This window comes from Barbus barbus, assembly GCF_936440315.1.
Source record: "Barbus barbus genome assembly, chromosome: 33".
Lineage (NCBI taxonomy): Eukaryota > Metazoa > Chordata > Actinopteri > Cypriniformes > Cyprinidae > Barbus > Barbus barbus.
This window is the reverse complement of record NC_136761.1, coordinates 26,687,264-26,708,274: the sequence shown is the minus strand read 5'-3', so window position 1 is coordinate 26,708,274 and position 21,011 is coordinate 26,687,264. Positions and strand designations below refer to the sequence as shown.

The 21,011-nt window shown below is 37.3% G+C and overlaps 2 protein-coding genes across 2 annotated transcripts; one reads left to right on the top strand and one right to left on the bottom strand.

Annotated features, from left to right (window-relative positions):
• The first annotated feature begins 775 nt into the window (after nt 1–775).
• LOC306853452 (NEDD4 family-interacting protein 1-like) lies at nt 776–7,559 on the top strand. The gene is made up of 8 exons (XM_079390877.1): nt 776–984; nt 2,312–2,399; nt 2,503–2,633; nt 2,715–2,802; nt 5,324–5,448; nt 5,569–5,635; nt 6,449–6,555; nt 6,717–7,559. Exons 1-7 carry the CDS (start codon nt 955–957, stop codon nt 6,553–6,555), a joined length of 636 nt encoding a protein of 211 aa, XP_079247003.1. The 5' UTR covers nt 776–954; the 3' UTR covers nt 6,717–7,559.
• A 2,026-nt stretch (nt 7,560–9,585) lies between these two features.
• Nucleotides 9,586–20,452, bottom strand: LOC306853136 (putative fibroblast growth factor 1; the record flags this gene model as incomplete). Its single annotated transcript, XM_079390334.1, has 3 exons — nt 9,586–9,783; nt 9,869–9,972; nt 20,320–20,452. The coding sequence occupies 3 exons, from the start codon at nt 20,450–20,452 to the stop codon at nt 9,586–9,588; spliced, it is 435 nt and encodes a 144-aa protein (XP_079246460.1).
• Nucleotides 20,453–21,011: the final 559 nt, after the last annotated feature.

Genomic DNA, 21,011 nt, shown 5'->3' with positions numbered 1-21,011 from the left:
GTTGTTATAATATTTAATATTGCCTTTTGTTTTTATAGTTTTATTTAATTTTTAGTTGTTTATGTATATATATATATATACACACACACACCTTTATTTTAATTTAATAAAATTTTTTATATTTCATTTATATTTTATTTTTAATATTTTTTTGTTTCAGTTAGTTGCCAAGGTAACATTTCTAATTTTTTTTTTTTTTTAAACATTAATTTATTTATATTTAATTGTATTATTTATTTCAGTTCATGAAAACCTGTTTAAATAGTTTTTGCTTTAGTTATCAATGACAACACTGGTGGAGGAGGGCAATGACATGTTTAACTGTACAAGAAATACCTTTTTTTTTTTTAATTGTGTTAAATTATTAGACTAAAGAGACATTTCCCATCATGCAGGTCATAAAAAGGACCAAATAGGCAGTTCAGTGTAATCAAGTTCATACATGACTGAGCCTAAATAACTTAGTGATTCACAATAGACGTGCCCTGCAGGGGACAAAAGACTACACTTACAGAAATCCTGAGTGTTTATTACTGTACTGGGACTGAACTAATCTCTCTAGCCACTGTAAAGACAAGAGAAAGTATAAAAGTTCAAAGGTACTTTTAGCTCGACAGTAAATGGAAATTTCTCTTTAATTGGTTGCATCTTTGCACTGACATAAATACACCCATGGGCTGTGCCCAAAACCTAGTGAGCTGCCTAATTAGACCACGTCGAGGCACGTCTCTAACAGAGCTAGTATGCTGTCTAGGTAGGGAGCACACTAGGCTTTGAGACACAGACAGACTGAGCATGAGCAGTCGCCATTGTTTGGGCTACAGATTAGCCTAGTAACGTTACTGTCAATCTCATATGAGAATATTTTAATTAACGAGCAGTCAGTTTAAGATATTAAGTAAAAGTTAGGTTTAATTAGTGATCATTACTGTATGAGTGATTAATAGCGGAAGAATGACAGATCAGAGGAGTGGATATCAGCAGGTAACAAACACGATTAGCTCATTTTCAGGGACTTGTTTTTCTGTAAGGTTAATAGTTTTATAAACATATATCGAGTCGGTGAGGTTTTGCTAATAATTTCGCAGACTCTAAACTGTAATGTTTTGAGAGGAGAGAGGATAAAGTCCGATGGATTAATTAGCCGCTGCTTCAGTTAGCATTAGCAGTGACAACAACCCGGAAAAACAAGAGCTCACGATGATTAAATCGACAATATCAATACTTTATTATGGATGATCGATATATTAGGTTGTCAAGTGATATTTGATATCATGTAAAACAGTGTTAAAGTTCATGACTTGCAAGAAGACAGAGGTGAACCTAGTTTTGTGAATAATCATTTAAATCATGTTTCAGCGCTATATATATAATATAGTAATTGTTCTATATTAAAATTGTTTATCTTATATTAAAAAATATAAACTGTCTTTATTATGTGTACTTTAATATCTATTATGTGTGTGTATGTAAACGTATAACTCGTATAATGTTTGTTTATATATATATACACACACACATTAGTTTTTGTGAATTGTGGGGATATTGCATAGTCGTAATGGTTTTTTACTGTACAAACCATATTTTCTATCGCCCTACACCTAAACATACTGCTTACAGGAAACTTTCTGCATTTTTATTTTCTCAAAAAGTTATTCTGTATGATTTATATATGCCTTTTGAAATATGGGGACATGGGGAAATGTCCTCATAAATCACCTTCTCCTTGTAATACCTGTATCATACCCATGTCATACAAATTTGTGTCCTCATAAGTCACAAAAACACACACACAGTGTATCTATATACACTATATTGGCAAAAGTATTGGGTCACTCCCTTCTAATGAACATGTTTGACTACTTTAGTAATTTCTATGAGTCCAAATCTTAATGTTTAAGCATATAATGATATTCTAGGGAATTGTGTGCTTCTAATTTTATAGCAACAGTTTGGACAGAACCCTTTTCTATTCTAACATGACAGTGTCTCTGTGTATAAGACACGGTTCAGAAAGACATGATTGATTGAGTCAGTGTGGAAGAACTTGACTGGTCTGCAGAAAGTCCTGATCCCAGCTGAACACCTCTGGTGTGACTTTATATGCAGACCTTGAGCCAAAAACTCATCACCAAACACCAATGACTTATACGTGTGTGTGTGTGTGTATATATATATATATATATATATATATATATATATATATGTATGTATTCTGATTGTATTATTTAAAATGTTACTTTCATCTTCTATTAAAAATCATATTGTTGCAGTATGATATCAGCAGCTTTGTTTTTGTTTTGTTGTGTAGCTGAATAATGAGGAGGAGTCAGCGGAGGTGTTTCAACAAGCCGTGGATGTGCCTCCACCGTACAGCAGCATCACAGCGAGTAACGCAGGTAACACATCTGTCCAGTTCCACATCTGCACTGCATGCCAGAAATAACTGCTGCGTCTGTCATTATTCCTAACCGCTTTCTCTGTCTGATGCATTTGCTGTAGCTTTCTTTGAGTACAAAGAGGACGAGGTTTACCCCAAACCCCCGTCATACAATGTTGCCACGTCACTGCCGTCATACGACGAGGCTGAGAGGAGCAAAGCAGAGGCCACCGTTCCTCTAGTCACCGACAGGGTGAGCGTTTGTGATTATTTTAGAGGTAATTACAGTTAATTAAGCACTCTTGACACATCCGTGCTTGTTCCTCTACTACAGGACGAGGACTTCATTGCCAGAGACAGCTTTGATGATACGGATCAACTGCGTGTTGGGAACGATGGGATATTCATGCTTACATTTTTCAGTAAGAGCACACAGTCCTTGTGTCTGTGGTCTTTTTTCTTTCTCTTTCTCTTTAGGATACACTTAGTCTGCTGTGGATTATGGATGGATTAATAATTGGGCTGAAGGTATGGGTGTGCATTATTTATTGTGTGCAATAATTAGGGCCTAAGACACTAAGCCCTATTGTTTTTCTTTTCTTAAGGATTATTATTATTATTATTATTATTCACACATACTTCCACGTATTCATATGAAACTCGGTACACATATAGATCTCATTGAGCCTAACAACTTTCATGCTAAATGTCATAGGCTCCGCCCAACAGGAAGACAGCTGTTCAGGGTTGTTTAAAAAGTGCATGCTCTGGAATTTGATATACTTCTCTGAGGATTTCCAACCGAATGCCACCAAACTCAAGACATTGGGGATGCTAAATTGCGAAGGGGTTTTTGATATCTCGAACGGTTTGCTCGTGGCGAGGCGATGAAGTTATGGCGAGAAATGAGAAACAGGATGTGTCTAATAACTGTTGCACACATTAGGATTTGACTATTAGGATTCAAAGTTATAGCGCCATCAACTGGCAGCAGGAAGTGTGTCATTTTCAAAATGCTTTGAATTCAGCTTCTTTTATTACCCACTTGATTCAAACTTCATCAGAATAATTTAAAAACACGGCTGATGTAAAACTGTTGAGGGGATATTGATATCTAAAATATTGTTGCCATGGCAACGTGTCAAACTTGAATATTAATTTCCGGTGATTTTGAGGCAGATAACATGCTTAGAATTTCATGAAACTCAACACGCATATCAGTATTAATGATAGTTAGACACTAGCAAAAGCTCATAAAAGGGCGTGGAAAAGGCACTCTATAGCGCCACCTTTTGACAAAACTTGGGTTAGTTTTAGTTACAGTCACCAAACTTGGCACATATTGTTCTCATCAAGCCGGACAACTTTCTAATTTATAGTCATTAGCTACGACCAACAGGAAGTCGGCTATTTTTATTTGAATATGGATTTTTGGAAAAATCAGGCTGTGAATTAATGCATACTCCTCAGACGTAAAAGTAACAGTCTTTTACAGTCTTGAAGGTTTTATTAACCCTTTAATTGCTTTACCTCTTAAAACCAGACTGCCAGAGGGTTACTGTAAATGCATGTGTCCGCTGGACACAGTTTTCCTGATGCCACCGGGGTGGCGGTGGCACTGATGGCTTGGGCCCGCCATTGCTGCTTGCAGCTATATTATTAGGGGCCAAGCACCAAAGGTGCTTAGGCACCTATTGTTTTTGTTGGCAAGTTTGGAGTTTCTAAGTAAAACTCTCTAGCACCACCACTTGTCCAAAGTTTCAATCTTTTTATGCTAATAACTTTTGAACCGCAAGCCACAAAATGAAAAGCACGCAAAAATGGATCTGAGGCTATATCTCCGAAACGGTTTGGCGTATTGAGACCAAACTTGGTGTGTGTTATAACAAGCATGACCTGAGGCTACCTGCAGTGGTTCGGCACTGTGTCACCTAGTGGTAAGGAGATAGGAAAAATGGCTATTTTTGCTTATAACTTTTGTTTGGTTTGACCAAAAATCAAGAAACTGGTCTCTTTAGATTCGGTGCATCATGCTGAGTCGAACCGTGACCCATGTCAGCCATTTTGGGCGTCGGCCACTTAGAATTGTGTGCTAAAATGCTATATTTTACGAACGCATTGACGTATCATTACGAAACTTGGTATGGGTCATCAGCACGATGCCTTGAAGGAGCCTGAGACGTTTCGAGACAGCACCACCTAGTGGTAAAATCAAATTAAAATGCTTATAACTTCGGGTGGGGTTGACTTATTTTCATGGGAGTCACCTTTTTAGACTCCTGAATCCTTGCCGAGTCCAGCGATACCAAATGTGCCAGGTTTTGCCTTCTGGTTTGTGCTACGTTGCATTTTAGCGCTTAAAAAACATTTGCCAATATCTTACAAACCGTTACTCCGATCGAAACGAAACCACCATTTTTATAGTAAGTGGCACAAAAATGCAGTCAACACTCAGTCATTTTTCATCTACTTACAAATATGTCTATAACTCCAAAACAAAATGAGATATTTTCTCCAAATTTGACACACATATGTAGTTCATATGGAGTGAGTTACATTTTTAGACACATTTTGTTTTTTATTTTGTTTCGCCTACAAAAATAGTTCCAATCAGAGCCAGAGCAGAACATTTATGCGTCAGAGCAACACTGTGGTGTTTCGTTTCTGAATGATTTTTTTTTTAACAAATCATTTGTCAATGATTTATTCGTAAAGGCAATCACTTGCTTCATTATTAAATGAATAATTTGAAAGAATGATTCAATGAATCGCTCATTAAGACAGGGACTTGCTGCCACCTACTGGCAGTTTTGGTGTCATATTTATTTATCCATAACAGGCCAAAGTATCAGCACAAAAACACACTCAGTAAAATATTTATTTTTGTCATCAAAACAATTGCATCAGATATGTTAATATCTCTTCATTTCTTTGCGTCATCAGTGGCGTTCCTGTTTAACTGGATTGGCTTCTTCCTGTCCTTCTGTCTGACCACGTCTGCGGCTGGACGCTATGGGGCCATCTCTGGGTTTGGACTGTCCCTGGTCAAATGGGTCCTGATTGTCAGGGTATGACATGTTCCATATTACATCATATTTTTTATATTATTTATAATTTCATATGATTTTATTAGTGCTTTTTATTACAGGATGTACAACACTCACCCTTTTCTTTCTGTGATTAAACAGTTTTCTACCTACTTCCCTGGATATTTCGATGGCCAGTACTGGCTGTGGTGGGTTTTCCTTGTTGTAGGTGAGTGTATATTTGCACATTAGTGTAAATAAATGTTATTACACTGATTCATTAAAAATAATTGTTACAGTAATAGTTTTCCCAAAAAATTAAAATGATTTGACAATTTACTCACCACCAGACCAATCATGATGTAGATGAGTTTGCTGCTTTATCAGATTTTTGGTAAATGTATCAGTCCATCAATTGCTCAACAATGCAGTGAATGGGTGCCGTCAGAACGAGAGTCCAAACAGCTGATAAAAACATCACAATAATCCACACCACTCCAGTCCATCAGTTAACATCTTGAAGACAAAAGCTGAGTGTTTGTAAGAAACATCCATCATTAAAAAGTTTTTAATGTGTAAACCTTTTCTTCCAGCTGCGTTCTGCAGTGAAAACTCATCTCTTCTGAATCAGGAGAAAAATATGCACTGTTTACGAGCCAAAACAGTTCTGAAAAATGATGCGAGAGGACAATAGGAGATGGGCTATTTCACTGGAGGAAGCGTTATTATGAATCATGGCCTCGGTTTAAAGTTAAAATGCTTTATTGATGAATTTATTACAAACAAGCAGCTTTTCACTTCTCCAGATGTTACCTGATGGACTGGAGTGGTGTGGATTATTGAGATGTTTTTATCAGCTGTTTGGACTCTCATTCTGACGGCACCCATTCACTGCAGAGCATCCATTACTGAGCAAGTGCTACATTTCTCCAAATCTGTTCTGATGATTAAAAAAAAAAAACATTGTTAATATTATTTTATATCATTACTTGAGTATTATTAATTTTTACTAATTCAACTAATGTCATTTTTATTACACCAGGATTCCTGCTGTTCTTCCGGGGATTTGTTAACTATTCCAGAGTTCGCAACATGGCAGATCATTCCATGTCTACCCTTCCTCGAACCCGAGTTCTTTTTATCTATTAGGTAAATCACAAGAAATGATTTATTTTATTATTTTTTTTAGATGAGGTGTGTTGCATTAGGGGAAAATCAATTAAAAGACAACCTTTCAATGATATAAATGATTGCGGACACATTAAAATGAAGGTGAAGTGCTTTCTCTATTTTGATTTTGTGATAAATAGATTAAAATCTCAGGATAAATTGCAAAATGAACAAAACGGCAAAGTCAAAGAGAGCCACCTACAGCTTTTTTGAATCTTCGGGACATAAACAACAACACATCTGCTTCAGACGCCCTTGCACTTCTCAGTTGTTTGCATAATGCAACTAATTACATTGGCATTTTTGACTAAAGGATCCGAGTTCCTCCAACCATTTATCAGTGCTTAATTCAGTCACTCAGTATACATTCATTATGCAGTTAGAAACTACTTCCATGTGCATGTGCTCCAGTTAGCCATCAGAGAATCTGTTTTTGTCAAATTCCCAGTCACAGTTTGTTTCTGTGGATTTTCTCTTCATTTGTGGGAAAGCTGTAATTTTACTTTGCGAGTAAATCTAGTAACTGAACTTTGTGAAGCAGAACAAGAGTATGTATATACAGTATGCGAGAAAAGAGATATTAAACGTTATAAACATGCACTTTCAAGATATACACAGAACAAGATACACAGAGCGACTGCCAGGTCCTTTTAAAGCCAAATGCATAATAAAATATGTCAGCTTGTTTTAAATGACTGTCACCAAACGGACTCTTATTATATAAAAGGTTAGTTTAGATTCATAGCCGTTCAATATAAACAGCAAACTGATTCAGCATTAAAGCACACCTGAATATGTAATGCGCTCAATCAATCAGTGTGAATAACAGATTTTATGATGCCAAATGTAGCAGTCGTTGATCTTTTTATTTTTATTGAAGACTTCAGTATGGGATAGTGCTTCACGATGTGTTGTTTGTGATGTCATTTGTATGTTTTACACTTGTCAAGTAGCTTTTAATAAATGTAACATCTATGGCAACACCACAGATCACTTGTGTATTTGTCAGTATTATACACTACCGCTACCAGTGTGTGGTTGTAGATTTTAATATTTGTGAAAAGTCTCTCATTCTCACCGATGCTGCTTTTATTTATGTTGTGAGATATAATTTAGGGCTGTCAAGTGATTTCAAAATTTTAATCTAATTAATTGCATTAACTTAATTGCTAGTCACACATCAATTTTGGCTGAGATATTACCCCACAAATTGTTAAATCGTTGTCTTGGATGATTAAAGCATTGCATAAATAATGATAGTAAATGTGGTTTAATTTTTTGTTGAATATTGAAATATGAAATTATATATTTTTTTAAATGAAGTGATGCTCTCAGTATGAAATTAAAACTGCCAGTAGGTATCGGCGAGTCTCGAGTCATTCAGCCGATTTGTTTAAAAGATTCATTCAGTAGCAAATTCAATCTTTATAAATGGGTCACTGAATCATTTCTTCACTTGATTCATTCAGAAACCGTAAAGGCACAGTTTTGCTTGAATTTTGGATTTTTTTTCAAAGCAAGATTCCAAGCAATATACAATATTGAATCTAAAATTAAACACAATATTAACTTCTTGAACTACTGTATAAAATCAATATCACATTTGCAGTCGTTCAGACGGCTAAACAATATCACATGATATAAATATAAGACTTTTTCTTGAATTTTAGAAGCATATAACTGTATTTTAATAGGCTAAAGCACACATTCAGTCAGTCATCCTGCATCAGTTTCGTCAGCAGCTGCATCAATGTAAGATCACATGCAGGTATGAGTGGGGCGGGCTGATTTTAATGCGTTAATAATTTCAATGCATTATTTTTTCTAATTTAACAGCACCAATTTAGTGTGCTAAATCAACAGCTGCAAAGGTTTTCTATTTAAATACATTTTTAAAATGTATTTGTTTCCTGTGATGACAAAGCTGAATTTTGAGCATCATTACTCCGGTCTTAGTGTCACATGATCCTTCAGATCTCAGAGCATTTTCTAATTTTTGATTAATAGTAAAGTTTTGATCATTTTAATTAATTTAATGCAACCTTGCTTAACAAAAACATTAACCCCACCTTCCAAAAAAAAAAAAAAAAAATCTTATTGACCCCAAACTTTTAGATCCTTAACTTTAACAATTATATATAAATCTATTATGTATGTGTTAGTAAAGATTAAATATGATTTGTTGGTTTGGTGACTTGCGTATTGTAGTATTTATAGTAACATTTACCATTTATTCATTTGCAGTTATAATTTTACATGAACATATTTTCGGTGACTCACACACACACACACTCACACTCACACACACACACACACACACACAGATATATATATATATATATATATAGTACATGTCAGTGAGGAGATTGTGTAACATGATCCAGAAAGGTACAATGACAGCACAATAACATGCTGCTCATGAACAGAAAAATAAAACTCAATCAGACACACATAATTACATAACCATAAGAAAATACAACATGAAATGTCATTTGAGATTGTTAGGACTGAAGAACTCAATTCACAATTTAAAAATAAAAATAGAAAGATATATAGAATAAAACTACTATAATAGCAATCTTTGTCAGTGCATATTTAAACAGTAGATTTTGGCAGGTTTCCATCTAAGGGTTAGTAAACTTCTGCTAGTCTGCTTATGTTGTATGTTTAGCCGTCTGACAGTGAGTTAGATGCGGTTCATGTTAGTAGAGTAATCCTGTGACTTAACAGTGGGTTAAATGGTGATTCACTAACACTTTACAATAATGTCCTAATAATTAGTTATCTGATGCATTAACAATGAGCAATACATCTGTTACAGTATTTTTTCTACAGTAAATATACAGTATTTATTTATATTTTCTAACATTAGATAATGAAAATGTAACTTTATTGTTAGTTTAGGTCCATAAAATGAACTTAACAGTAGTTAAGTAATGTTAACAAATGGGATCTTATTGTAAAGTGTTAGCAGCTATTCTGTGATTAAATATGATCAGGTTTCAGGCCTCAGTCCTTTGTCTGGTCCACCTGTCGAGGGAGAAAGAAAATCGCCTTTTGTCCAATGTGTGTTCTTGGACCGCGTTTCATTTTTCCGTTCTTTTTTATTCCGACGTACCAGTTTTCACCGTGCTTTTGAGACTGATATGTGTTGTAGTGGTTTTCCTCCATCCTCTCCAAGAAATAACTTTCATCTGTTACTAATGACTGCAAAGACAGAAAGAACATGCATCAGTTTAAATACTGATGTAGTTTTATGCATTTGTATCAGAAGGATTTCTAATAGACTTACTGAAGCGTACAGCTTGCCGTCTTCATTCATAGAGAGGTAAAGTCCTGTCTCTGTTCCTTCAATGACCACCACTCCTGGACTTGTTGCTTTTATGCGCAGTATGCCTTTAAAACCACACACACACACACAGACAGACAGACAGACAGACAGACAGACAGACAGACAGACAGACAGACAGACAGACAGACAGACACACACACACACACACACAGACACACACACACACACAGACAGACAGACAGACAGACAGACAGACAGACAGACACACACACACACACACACACAGACACACACACACACACACACAGACAGACAGACAGACAGACAGACAGACAGACACACACACACACACACACAGACACACACACACACACAGACAGACAGACAGACAGACAGACAGACAGACACACACACACACACACACACACACACACACACAGACACACACACAGACACACACAGACACACACACAGACACACACACACACACACACACACACAGACAGACATGGGAGGATTATTGAAAATGATGCAGAACAATCCTACATTCCAGAACAGTGTCCAACATCCACAATAACTGAAGATCAAGGACAAACATTTTTAAGGATTAAATTAAGTTTTCAAACAAAACATACAGCAGTGTAAATAATTTTTAATGTCAATTTAACAAAATAGTCTAAAAGATTCTGTAATACTATTTAGCATTAGAGTAGACATGCTTACAGGTTGATGCACATAGTTTATGTAAGTGTGTGTGTGTGTGTGTGTCTGTCTGTGAGTGTGTGTGTCTCTGTCTGTGAGTGTGTGTGTGTGTGTGTCTGTGTCTGTCTGTGAGTGTGTGTGTCTCTGTCTGTGAGTGTGTGTGTGTGTGTGTGTGTGTGTGTGTCTGTTTGTGAGTGTGTGTGTGTGTCTCTGTCTGTGAGTGTGTGTGTGTGTGTGTGTCTGTCTGTGAGTGTGTGTGTGTGTGTGTCTGTCTGTGAGTGTGTGTGTGTGTGTGTGTGTCTGTTTGTGAGTGTGTGTGTGTGTGTCTCTGTCTGTGAGTGTGTGTGTGTGTGTGTGTGTGTGTGTGTGTGTGTGTCTGTCTGTGAGTGTGTGTGAGAGTGTGTGTGTACAGAGCTGGGTAGTAACGGATTACATATAATCTGGATTATGTAATCAGATTCCAAAAATTAAGTACTTGTAATTAGAATAAATTTCATTTTAAAATACACGTAATCAGACTACAGTTACTTTTTATAGAGTACATGATTGCATATTATTTACACTATTTTACACTACATTATTTAATAGTAATAAATTATTCATAATTTATTGATTCTCCCTAATTCCTCTCTTTCATCTTTAAATTTTTCTTTCTAAAATAGCCTACTGCTTATATACCTTCAGAAAGTCCAGTTTTGTGGACATTCACACAGAGATCCGTCACTAGTCAGGTGGCGACACAGCATTTGACCAATGATTTACAAAAATCATTTCAGGTTTAAAAAGTGTTTCAACATTGCATCAACTACTAATAAACACATTCATTTTTATTTGAAATATCATTCAGTAGGTTATTTAACCATATATTATGTATTATTGAAAGGCTTTTGTCTTTCAAACTCATTATCTAAGAAGAATCCCACAAGGACACCGATAACGGCACGCAGCCACAACAAACTTGGCTCATAGAAACTATCCCGGATGAGCCCTGCCCACAGAGCTCATCGCAGACAGACTGTAACGTACTACAACAGCTCCAAGACTCAGCACCCAAGGACGACTTTCTGGAAAACAGCCAGGGAAGCCAGGACGACATCACAGCCACCGGAAACACCAGAGCCAGAGTCCCGTTCACCAGACACACTTTCCCTCTCTCCAGCATCTCCACTTCTAAGCTTCTCACAGAAAATGGAGAAACTGGTATATGCTGGGAACCACCAAAGCCTGTGGACCCAGCTCATCCTCCTCCTCCTGTGAGAGCACTTCGACCACTGCCACAACGCCAGGGCCCAAACCCTCCTCCATCAGCTGTAGGTGAACCAAAAACAACTGATAGCTACTCTCAGTGATGTGTGTCGGGTCTATGATAGCAGCAACTTTCATAATTGTTTACAGAACAAGCGGGAACCCAGTGTGCCGGTAGCTTTCTCTATCTCTGTTACGTGATAGAAAGTCTAAGGCCTTCTCAAGCCGCACGGCTGACCCATTTAATCTGCGGCCAATAATGCTTCAAACTAAGATTGCTGAGACACAAAATAATGCCATCAAGTTAGCATTTTTAAACATTCACTCACTAAAAAATAAATCATTTCTGATCAATGACTTAACCACAAACAACCTGGATTTTATGTTTCTAACCGAAACATGGCTAGAAGACAGCTGCAGTACAACAGTCCTAAATGAAACAGCAATTTATAAGTGTCTGCAGGACTGTTAGGAGAGGTGGAGGTGTAGCTGCTCTGTTTAAAGATGTCTATCAATGCAAGCAAGTGTCATTTGGTCAGTACTTGTTTTTTGAATATCCAGGTATTGTGCTGAAAGGTGCTACACGTATTCTGTTTATCATTATTTACAGGCCTCCAAAATACTCTCCAGCCTTTGCTGAAGAGCTCACTGAACTGTTATTGATGATTTCCTCAGGGTTTGACTGTTTTGCTATTGGAGGGGATTTCAATATTCACATAGATAATGCAGAAATCTACTAAAGAAATTATAACTGCTTTAAACACTTTTGACCTCATTTAACGTGCATGGACCCACACACAATCGTGGACACACTCTAGATTTACTCATCAGTAGAGGTCTAAACATTTCATCCATTGTTATTAATGATGTAGCACTATCTGATCACTTCTGTATTTTCTTTGATATATTGATCTCTGTAACCACTGAATCTAGATCTGTCTCTGTCAGAAAGAGATGCATTAACGAGAACACTAGTGTGCTAGGGGCAGTCGTGGCCCAATGGTTAGAGAGTCGGACTCGTAATCCAAAGGTTGCGGGTTCGAGTCTCAGGCCGGCAGGAATTGTAGGTGGGGGGAGTGAATGTCCAGCGCTCTCTCCACCCTCAATACCACGACTGAGGTGCCCTTGAGCAAGACACCGAACCCCCAACTGCTCCCCGGGCACCGCAGCATAAAATGCCTGCCCACTGCTCCCAACTGCACTTTGAATGGGTTAAATGCAGAGCACAAATTCCGATTATGGGTCACTTGGTCATATGTCACTTTCACTTTATTTATGGAGGCTATATCTTCAACACCAAGCATTTCTGCAAACTCTGTTGATCTTCTCCTTGATTCCTTTAACTCAAAAGTTAAACAGCCTTCATGCTTTCAATGCGGAACTAGCCACAGCTAGACAGACCTTCTTCTCAAACCTTATAAACAGTAACTTAAACAACATTCGCACTCTTTTTGCTACTGTTGAGAAACTAACAAACCCCCCAAATCAGATTCCCAGTGAAATGCTCTCCGACAGCAAATGCAATGAGTTTGCTTCCTTTTCTGGTAGCAACTGATAGCAAAATATTGGAAGATATAGTACAGCACCTTAAAACGTCAACCTGCTATCTTGACACACTTCCCACATCTTTTTTCAAAAGTGTGTTTAACTGTTTGGAAGCAGATCTCTTAAAAGTGGTGAATGCCTCACTTCTTTCTGGGACTTTTCCAAACTCCATGAAAACTGCAGTTGTTAAGCCCCTTCGGAAAAAGTGCAATCTTGATAACACCATATTGAGCAACTATAGACCAATCTCAAATCTTCCTTTCATTAGATTATTGAAAAGGTAGTTTTTAATCAGCCGAACAACTACTTGAACTCAAATGGATATCTGGATCATTTTCAATCTGGTTTCCGAGCGCATCACAGCACAGAGACAGCACTCATTAAGATAATAAATGGCATTCGCTTTAATTCTGATTCTGGCAAAATATCAGTGCTGGTACTAGATCTTAGTGCTGCATTTGACACTGTCGATCATAACATACTTCTAGAGAGACTGGAAAACTGGGTCGGCCTTTCTGGGATGGCACTCAAATGGTTCAGGTCATACTTAGAAGGGAGAGGTTATTATGTGAGTATAGGAGAGCATAAGTCTAAGTGGACGTCCATGACATGTGGAGTCCCACAAGGCTCAATTCTTGCACCACTATTGTTGGCCTCCCAAAGAAGACCACTAGAACCAGAAAATCTGAGCATATCACACCAGTCCTCAGGTCCTTACACTGGCTTCCAGTTACATTTAGGATTGATTTTAAGTACTTTAAATACGTTTATAAATCACTAAATAGCCTAGGACCCAAAAATATTGCAGATATGCTCACTGAACATAAACCTAACAGACCACTCAGATCTTTAGGATCGAGTCAGTTAGAAATACCAAGGGTTCACACAAAACAAGGGGAGTCCTCTTTTAGCTATTATGCGGCACACAGTTGGAACCAGCTTCCAGAAGAGATCAGATGTGCTAAAACATTAGCCACATTTAAATCCAGACTCAAAACTCATCTGTTTAGCTGTGCATTTGTTGAATGAGCACTGTGCTACGTCCGAACTGATTGCACTGTACTTTCATTTTATATCATTTTCCTTGTTTTTATTGTTATGATTATTATTCCTTGTTTTTATTGCTGTGATAATCATTTTCTATTCTTAACTGTTTTAAATTTATTTTAATTAAATTTGATATAATTTTAAAAGTTTAAACTGAAGGCTAAAGTAAGTGCTGTTATGGTAAAGAGAATGTGGGCAAAGTATTTTGTTTAATCAGTTTAAAGTAGGACCTCTGAGTTCTGTTTGATTGGTTTCTGGTTAGGGACTGTCTGTAAACTGGTGTCATAATTAAGGTACAACTGTAAGTGTAAAGGTGTACGAGTGCACAGTACGGGAGGGACAAAATGTATTCTCTAAGACACTAAGAGCCCTAGAGGCAGTTAGTGCATTTAAAGGTATAAATACTGAGAGAATGTGAGACGCTAGAAGGGAGGTTCTAGTTGTGAATCGCTCTACCAACTCTAAATTCTTACCATTACAGACAGGGTCACACCCCGAGTTTTAGCGAATAGGTCAGATATGATGGTCAAAGTAAGTAGGGGGTGAAGTAGTGGAATAGTTAGGTGTTTTGGAAGGTTTTATTTCCGCTCACTTAGTGCAGAAGAGATTGAACAAAGCTTGAAAATATTTGTTTTTAAGTTTCTTGTTTTTATTATTATTACAATTTTTTTTCTCTTTTTTCAACTGCTTATTTTTATTGCTGTGATCAATATTATTATTATTTTTATGACTATTTTACTTTTTCATGTAAAGCACTTTGAATTACCAATGTGTATGAAATGTGCTATATAAAAAAAACTTGCCTTGCCTTGATTCTATGAAGCCCCTCCCTCAGAAATACGCGATGGGTTCAGATTGGTCAGCTGGCCCAGTGTGTTGTGATTGTGTGCTCCTGGGGGCGGGGTTTGTCCATTTCAGGGTTCATGATATTCTGTAAAAGAAAATATCTCCCTTTGCATTGAACTTTTCAGATGTTGTTAATGCTCAAACAGGAACATTACACATTAACTAAAGTTAAAAAAGTGAAATCATAATCAAGGACCCTTGAGTCTGTTCCTGTCTGTTGTGCTGCTGAGAGGTTTGTGATTGTAGCTCCGCTTTTTTATTGAATCTTTACCTTACTTTCACTCTCTGTTTTTTAAAGTGATAATATATAACTTAATTCCCACCATATTTCTGGTATTATCTATCAAACTAATCTAACTAATTTGATCGTTCGCTTTCACAACCACAAGTGCAGCGTGTTTAGCCGGTTAGCTTGTTACTTGCGGTTCCATTCGCGCCTGTTATTGTTTTCTTTTCTCTCTTGCTCCGTTTTTCACGAGTTCATCAAACAACAGTGGTAAGTGGTAAGTTAAGTTGGTATCATTCATCAGTCACGGTGAGTAATGGCTTCTCCTGCTATTGTTGTTTGCACTTCATGTCACATGTATAGTTTATCTCTCTCTGTCAGCGATGAGGGATTCACATGTGATAAATACAGGGAAATAGTTAGACTGACAGAGAAGATTTTAGAACTAGAGACACGCATCCAAACTTTAGTTGAGGATAGTAAGAATGTGAGGGTTGTAGATACGGCCTTGGATGTGACCAGCTCAGGGAGTCCTGTACATTGTTCGGTTCCGGCATTAGAGCCCATGCAGCAGGGCTGGTGGGTGACTGTGAGGCGGCCTAGTCGTGGGTCAAAACACCGCTCTTCCTTTTGATCAGAGCATCAAACAGGTTCTCCCCACTCAGTGACTCACCCACTGAGAAACCTGATGAAAGTGCTCTGGTTATTGGCGATTCGATTGTACGGAATGTGAAAATAGAGACACCAGCCACCATAGTCCATGGTTTACCGGGAGCCAGAGCGCCTGACATCTTGGCAAATTTAAAAGTGCTGCTAATGCTAAACGTAAATTCAGTAAGATTGTTATCCATGTCGGTGCTAATGATGTTCGACTTCGCCAGTCGGAGATCACTAAAAATAATGTTAAAGAGGTGTGTGAACTTGCAAGTATGATGTCAGATACTGTAATATGCTCTCGCCCCCTTCCTGCTTCCCGGGGTGACGAGATTCATAGCAGACTGTCGTCACTCAATGGCTGGATGTCTAAGTGGTGCCCACAGAATAACAGACTTTATAGACAATTGAACGAGTTTTTGGGGCAGACCTGACCTGTTGAAAAGAGATGGTGCTCATCCCTCCTGGGGTGGTGCCGCTCTTCTCTCTAGAAATATGGCACATAAGCTGTGTCCGAAACCGCTCCCTATCCGCTATATAGGTCAGCAATTTTGTAGTGCTGTCCGAATTCTGAGTGAACGACTTCATTCCCTACATTCGTTCACTACTTTTTACCCACAATGCATTCTGATTTCGAATGTACAACCGATGTACACTCGCTGAAGCACTATTTCCCACAATCCAATGCGGAGAACCTATGAGCTGGAAGAGAGAGCGGGAGCGAGCGAGTTTGAATGAGAGATGCCGTTTAATTTACAAAAATGATTATGATTTGGTTGATATTTAAAAATGTTTGTTCGTAGCATATTCATTCTGATGTCAAATCAATGGTCGCCTGAGGGTGCTCTACGGTCACGGTCATCTTATCTGAGTGCAAAAACGCTGCTCGGGAGAGTTTCAAGAACTACAATAAATACATAAAATTATGAACGTGCTTATGTGAGTTTATTTTTGTTGACAGTATTTTAATTTAATGATTATGACCATAATAAAACAAATGAAACCACAAAGCTGATTACAATATACAAGACACAACTCTATTATTTATTCACAACACTTGCTTACTTTTTTATCCAATTTTTTTTTCATTTCAAATTTGCACATATCAGACCTGTACACACATAATTGTCTATATTATATATTGTGTTTTTGCTGTTTTGTACATTGTCTATTTGGATATTTGTATTATTCTTTTATTACCTGTGTCCTGTTACTGTCTTTCTGTTGCACTGTGGAGCTTCTGTCACTAAAACAAATTAACAGTAAACATACCTGGCAATAAAGCTCATTCTGATTCTGATTCAATATAAAGTCATTTTAAGTGTTATTGCTATTAATATGATTTTCTAAAATGAGGTACATGTAATATAAAAGTACGAAGATGTTTTTGCAACAGAAAAGTCTCACGCGCAGTGTATAGTCCACTCAACTGCCATACACTATATAGGGATTAGTGAACAAGTGAGCGATTTCAGACACAGCTATAGTCTTAGAGTTCGTGCTTGACTAACTGGGGCTCAGGTCAGAAAGCAGACAGACTGGCTAAACCGACCGTCTGCTAGCCGCCTCACGTCACAGAAGTCAGTTAATTCTCAGCACATAGAGACTCCTTCACCTAGATATCACACTATAGAGACTGTGTCTGTTCCACGAACTAGAAAATACAGACAACGTCCAAACCAAGTTAAGAGTAACAATCTAATTGATGTTCAACAAATAAAAAATGTTTACAATACAGAGAAACAATTAAAACTTGTCTTACTGAATATCAGGTCCCTTTCTACAAAAGCACTTTTTGTAAATGATGTGATCAGTGATCATAACCTAGATTTGCTCAGTTTGACAGAAACATGGCTAAAACCAGATGAATACATTACTTTAAATGAGTCCACCCCCCCAAGATTACTGCTATAAAAATGAGCCACGTCCAAAAGGTAAAGAGGGAGGTGTTCCTACAGTTTATAGCAATATTCTCAGTATTTCTCAGAGGACAGGCTTTAAGTATAACTCGTTTGAAGTTATGGTGCTGCGTATAACATTATCTAGAGAAACACGTGTTAGTGATACATCCCCTGTGATGTTTGTACTGGCTACTGTATACAGGCCACCAGGGCACCACACAGACTTTATTAAAGAATTTGCTGATTTTCTATCTGAGTTAGTACTGGCTGCAGATAAAGTCTTAATTGTTGGCGATTTTAATATCCATGTCGATAATGAAAAAGATGGATCAGCATTCATAGACATTCTGAACTCTATTGGGGTTAGTCAACACGTTTCAGGACCTACTCGTTGTCGAAATCATACTCTAGATTTAATACTGTCACATGGAATTGATGTTAGTGGTGTTGAAATTCTGCAGTAAATCGATGATATCTCAGATTATTATCTAGTCTTGTGTAATCTCCATACAGCTAAAACTGTCAATTTTCCATCACTTCTACCACAAAAGACTGCTTTGTAAGTAATCTTCCTGATTTATCTCAATTCCTCAGCATATCCAACAGCGCAGAACAACTTGATGATGTAACAGAAATCATGGACTCTCTCTTTTCTAGCACTTTAGATACAGTTGCTCCTGCTAGATCTGATTACTTTTCATCTCTTCTAAAAGAAAACAAACATAACCCCTGGTATTTATTCAATACAGTCACTAAATTAACTAAAAATAAAGCATCAACAGGTGTTGGCATTCCCCAAGAGCACAGCAGTAATGACTTTATTAACCACTTTACTTCCAAGATCGATTCTATCAGAGATAAAATTGTAACCATGCAGCTGTCAGCTACAATATCACATCAGATCTCATAGGTCATTGGTGTTTGGTGATGAGTTTCTGGCTCAAGGTCTGCATATAAAGTCCCACCAGAGGTGTTCAGCTGCTTTCTGCAGACCAGTCAAGTTCTTCCACACTGACTCAATCAATCATGTCTTTCTGAACCGTGTCTTATACACAGAGACACTGTCATGTTAGAATAGAAAAGGGTTCTGTCCAAACTGTTGCTATAAAATTAGAAGCACACAATTCCCTAGAATATCATTATATGCTTAAACATTAAGATTTGTACTCATAGAAATTACTAAAGTAGTCAAACATGTTCATTAGAAGGGGGTGGCCCAATACTTGTGGCAATATAGTGTATGCGTGTGTAAATGTATATGTGTGGGTGTGTAATGCTATATATGTATGGTGTGTGTGTGCGTGTAATAGTATATATGTGACCCTGGAGCACAAAAGCAGTCTTAAGTCGCTGGGGTATATTTGTAGCAATATCCAGAAATACATTGCATGGGTCAAAATGATTGATTTTTCTTTTATGCCAAAAATCATTAGGATATTAAGTAAAGATCATGTTCCATGAAGTTATTTTGTAAATTTCCTACCGTAAATATATCAAAACTTAATTTTTGATTAGTAACATGCATTGCTAAGAACTTCATTTGGACAACTTTAAAGGTGATTTTCTCAATATTTAGATTTTTTTTTTGCACCCTCAGATTCCAGATTTTCAAATAGTTGTATCTCAGACAAATATTGCCCTATCATAACAAACCATACATCAATGGAAAGATTATTTATTCATCTTTCAGACGATGTATAAATCTCAATTTTGAAAAACTTATGACTGGTTTTGTGGTCCAGGGTCACATATATGTTTACTTATTGTGTGTGTGTGTAATAGTATATATATATATATGTTAATGTATTGTGTGTGTGTGTAATAGTATATATATATATGTTTATTTAGTGTGTGTGAGTATATATAAGCTAACCGAGACTTGTTATATCACTTGCATATCATTGCTCTTTTGTTGGTTTTTCTATTGTCCTCATTTGTTAGTCGCTTTGGATAAAAGCATCTGCTAAATGACTAAATGTAAATATAAGTAGGCTATGATGGATGGATAGATAAAATGGTAACTTACTGATTCCTATACTCAGTACAGTTCAAGTAGGCCTGTTCAATTTTCTTATAACTAATATGTTTCATCAAGAGCAATATTGAGGACAAGAGCTTTTCAGCACAAAGCACATTGCCCTTTTAAAATGAAAATGTCATTATAACAATTCTTAATTGCATCAATCCCCATGGTATCTACTTTATTCTCATTCTGCCGGCAGTCTGATAGCACACTTGCACTATTGAGCACCGATAAACGCGTTATCATCATCATCGCAACTCACTGTATTCGTCTTCCTCTCGCGCTCCTGCCACGCTTCCGTCCTCCGCGAGCCGCAGGTGAAATCCTCCGTTCATGCAGTACAGCCGCGCGAGCTTCTTGTAGTCGAGTTTCACCGCAGGATCGGCCTCCGTCATGCCTACTATTCAGTGCGCTCTTCTGAGCACAGGCGCTGTTTGAAAACTGAAAATGGCCGTGTCTCACTCTCAGTCTGGAGAGGCATTTCTGGGCGGCTGGCTCGGGACGTGCATACGACGGACGAAATGCTGACTAGGTAGGCAGCTCCGGAGGATTGAGACACGGTTAATGCTGCTGAAGTTTGTATTGATTACCCCGAGACTCTGAAGCTGCCTGGGCTGTTCAGCAAGACCCGTCTCATTAGATATATATTTTTTTCATTTATATCATTATATTTAATTTATATATTGATTTTTAGTTGTTTTTTTCTCAATGTATGTAATAATTTCATTTAATAATAATTAGGTAAATAATACTTGTTTAAATAATTTGCTTAATTATCACATAATTTGATTATATGGGCCAATTACAAATCTTTTAAAAAGCTGCCAGGTTCTTAAGAAATGTCATTTTTGTAATCAAACTGGTGGATGTGACCCTGGACCACAAAACTAGTCTTAAGTGGCAATTTTATGAAACTGAGATTTCTACATCATCTGAAAGCTGAATAAATGTGTT

Coding starts and splice junctions, on each gene's coding strand:
- LOC306853452 (XM_079390877.1), top strand. CDS start 955: ATGACAGATCAGAGGAGTGGATATCAGCAG. Junction 985..2,311: donor AGAGGAGTGGATATCAGCAG/GTAACAAACACG, acceptor TTTGTTGTGTAG/CTGAATAATGAGGAGGAGTC. Junction 5,449..5,568: donor AATGGGTCCTGATTGTCAGG/GTATGACATGTT, acceptor GTGATTAAACAG/TTTTCTACCTACTTCCCTGG.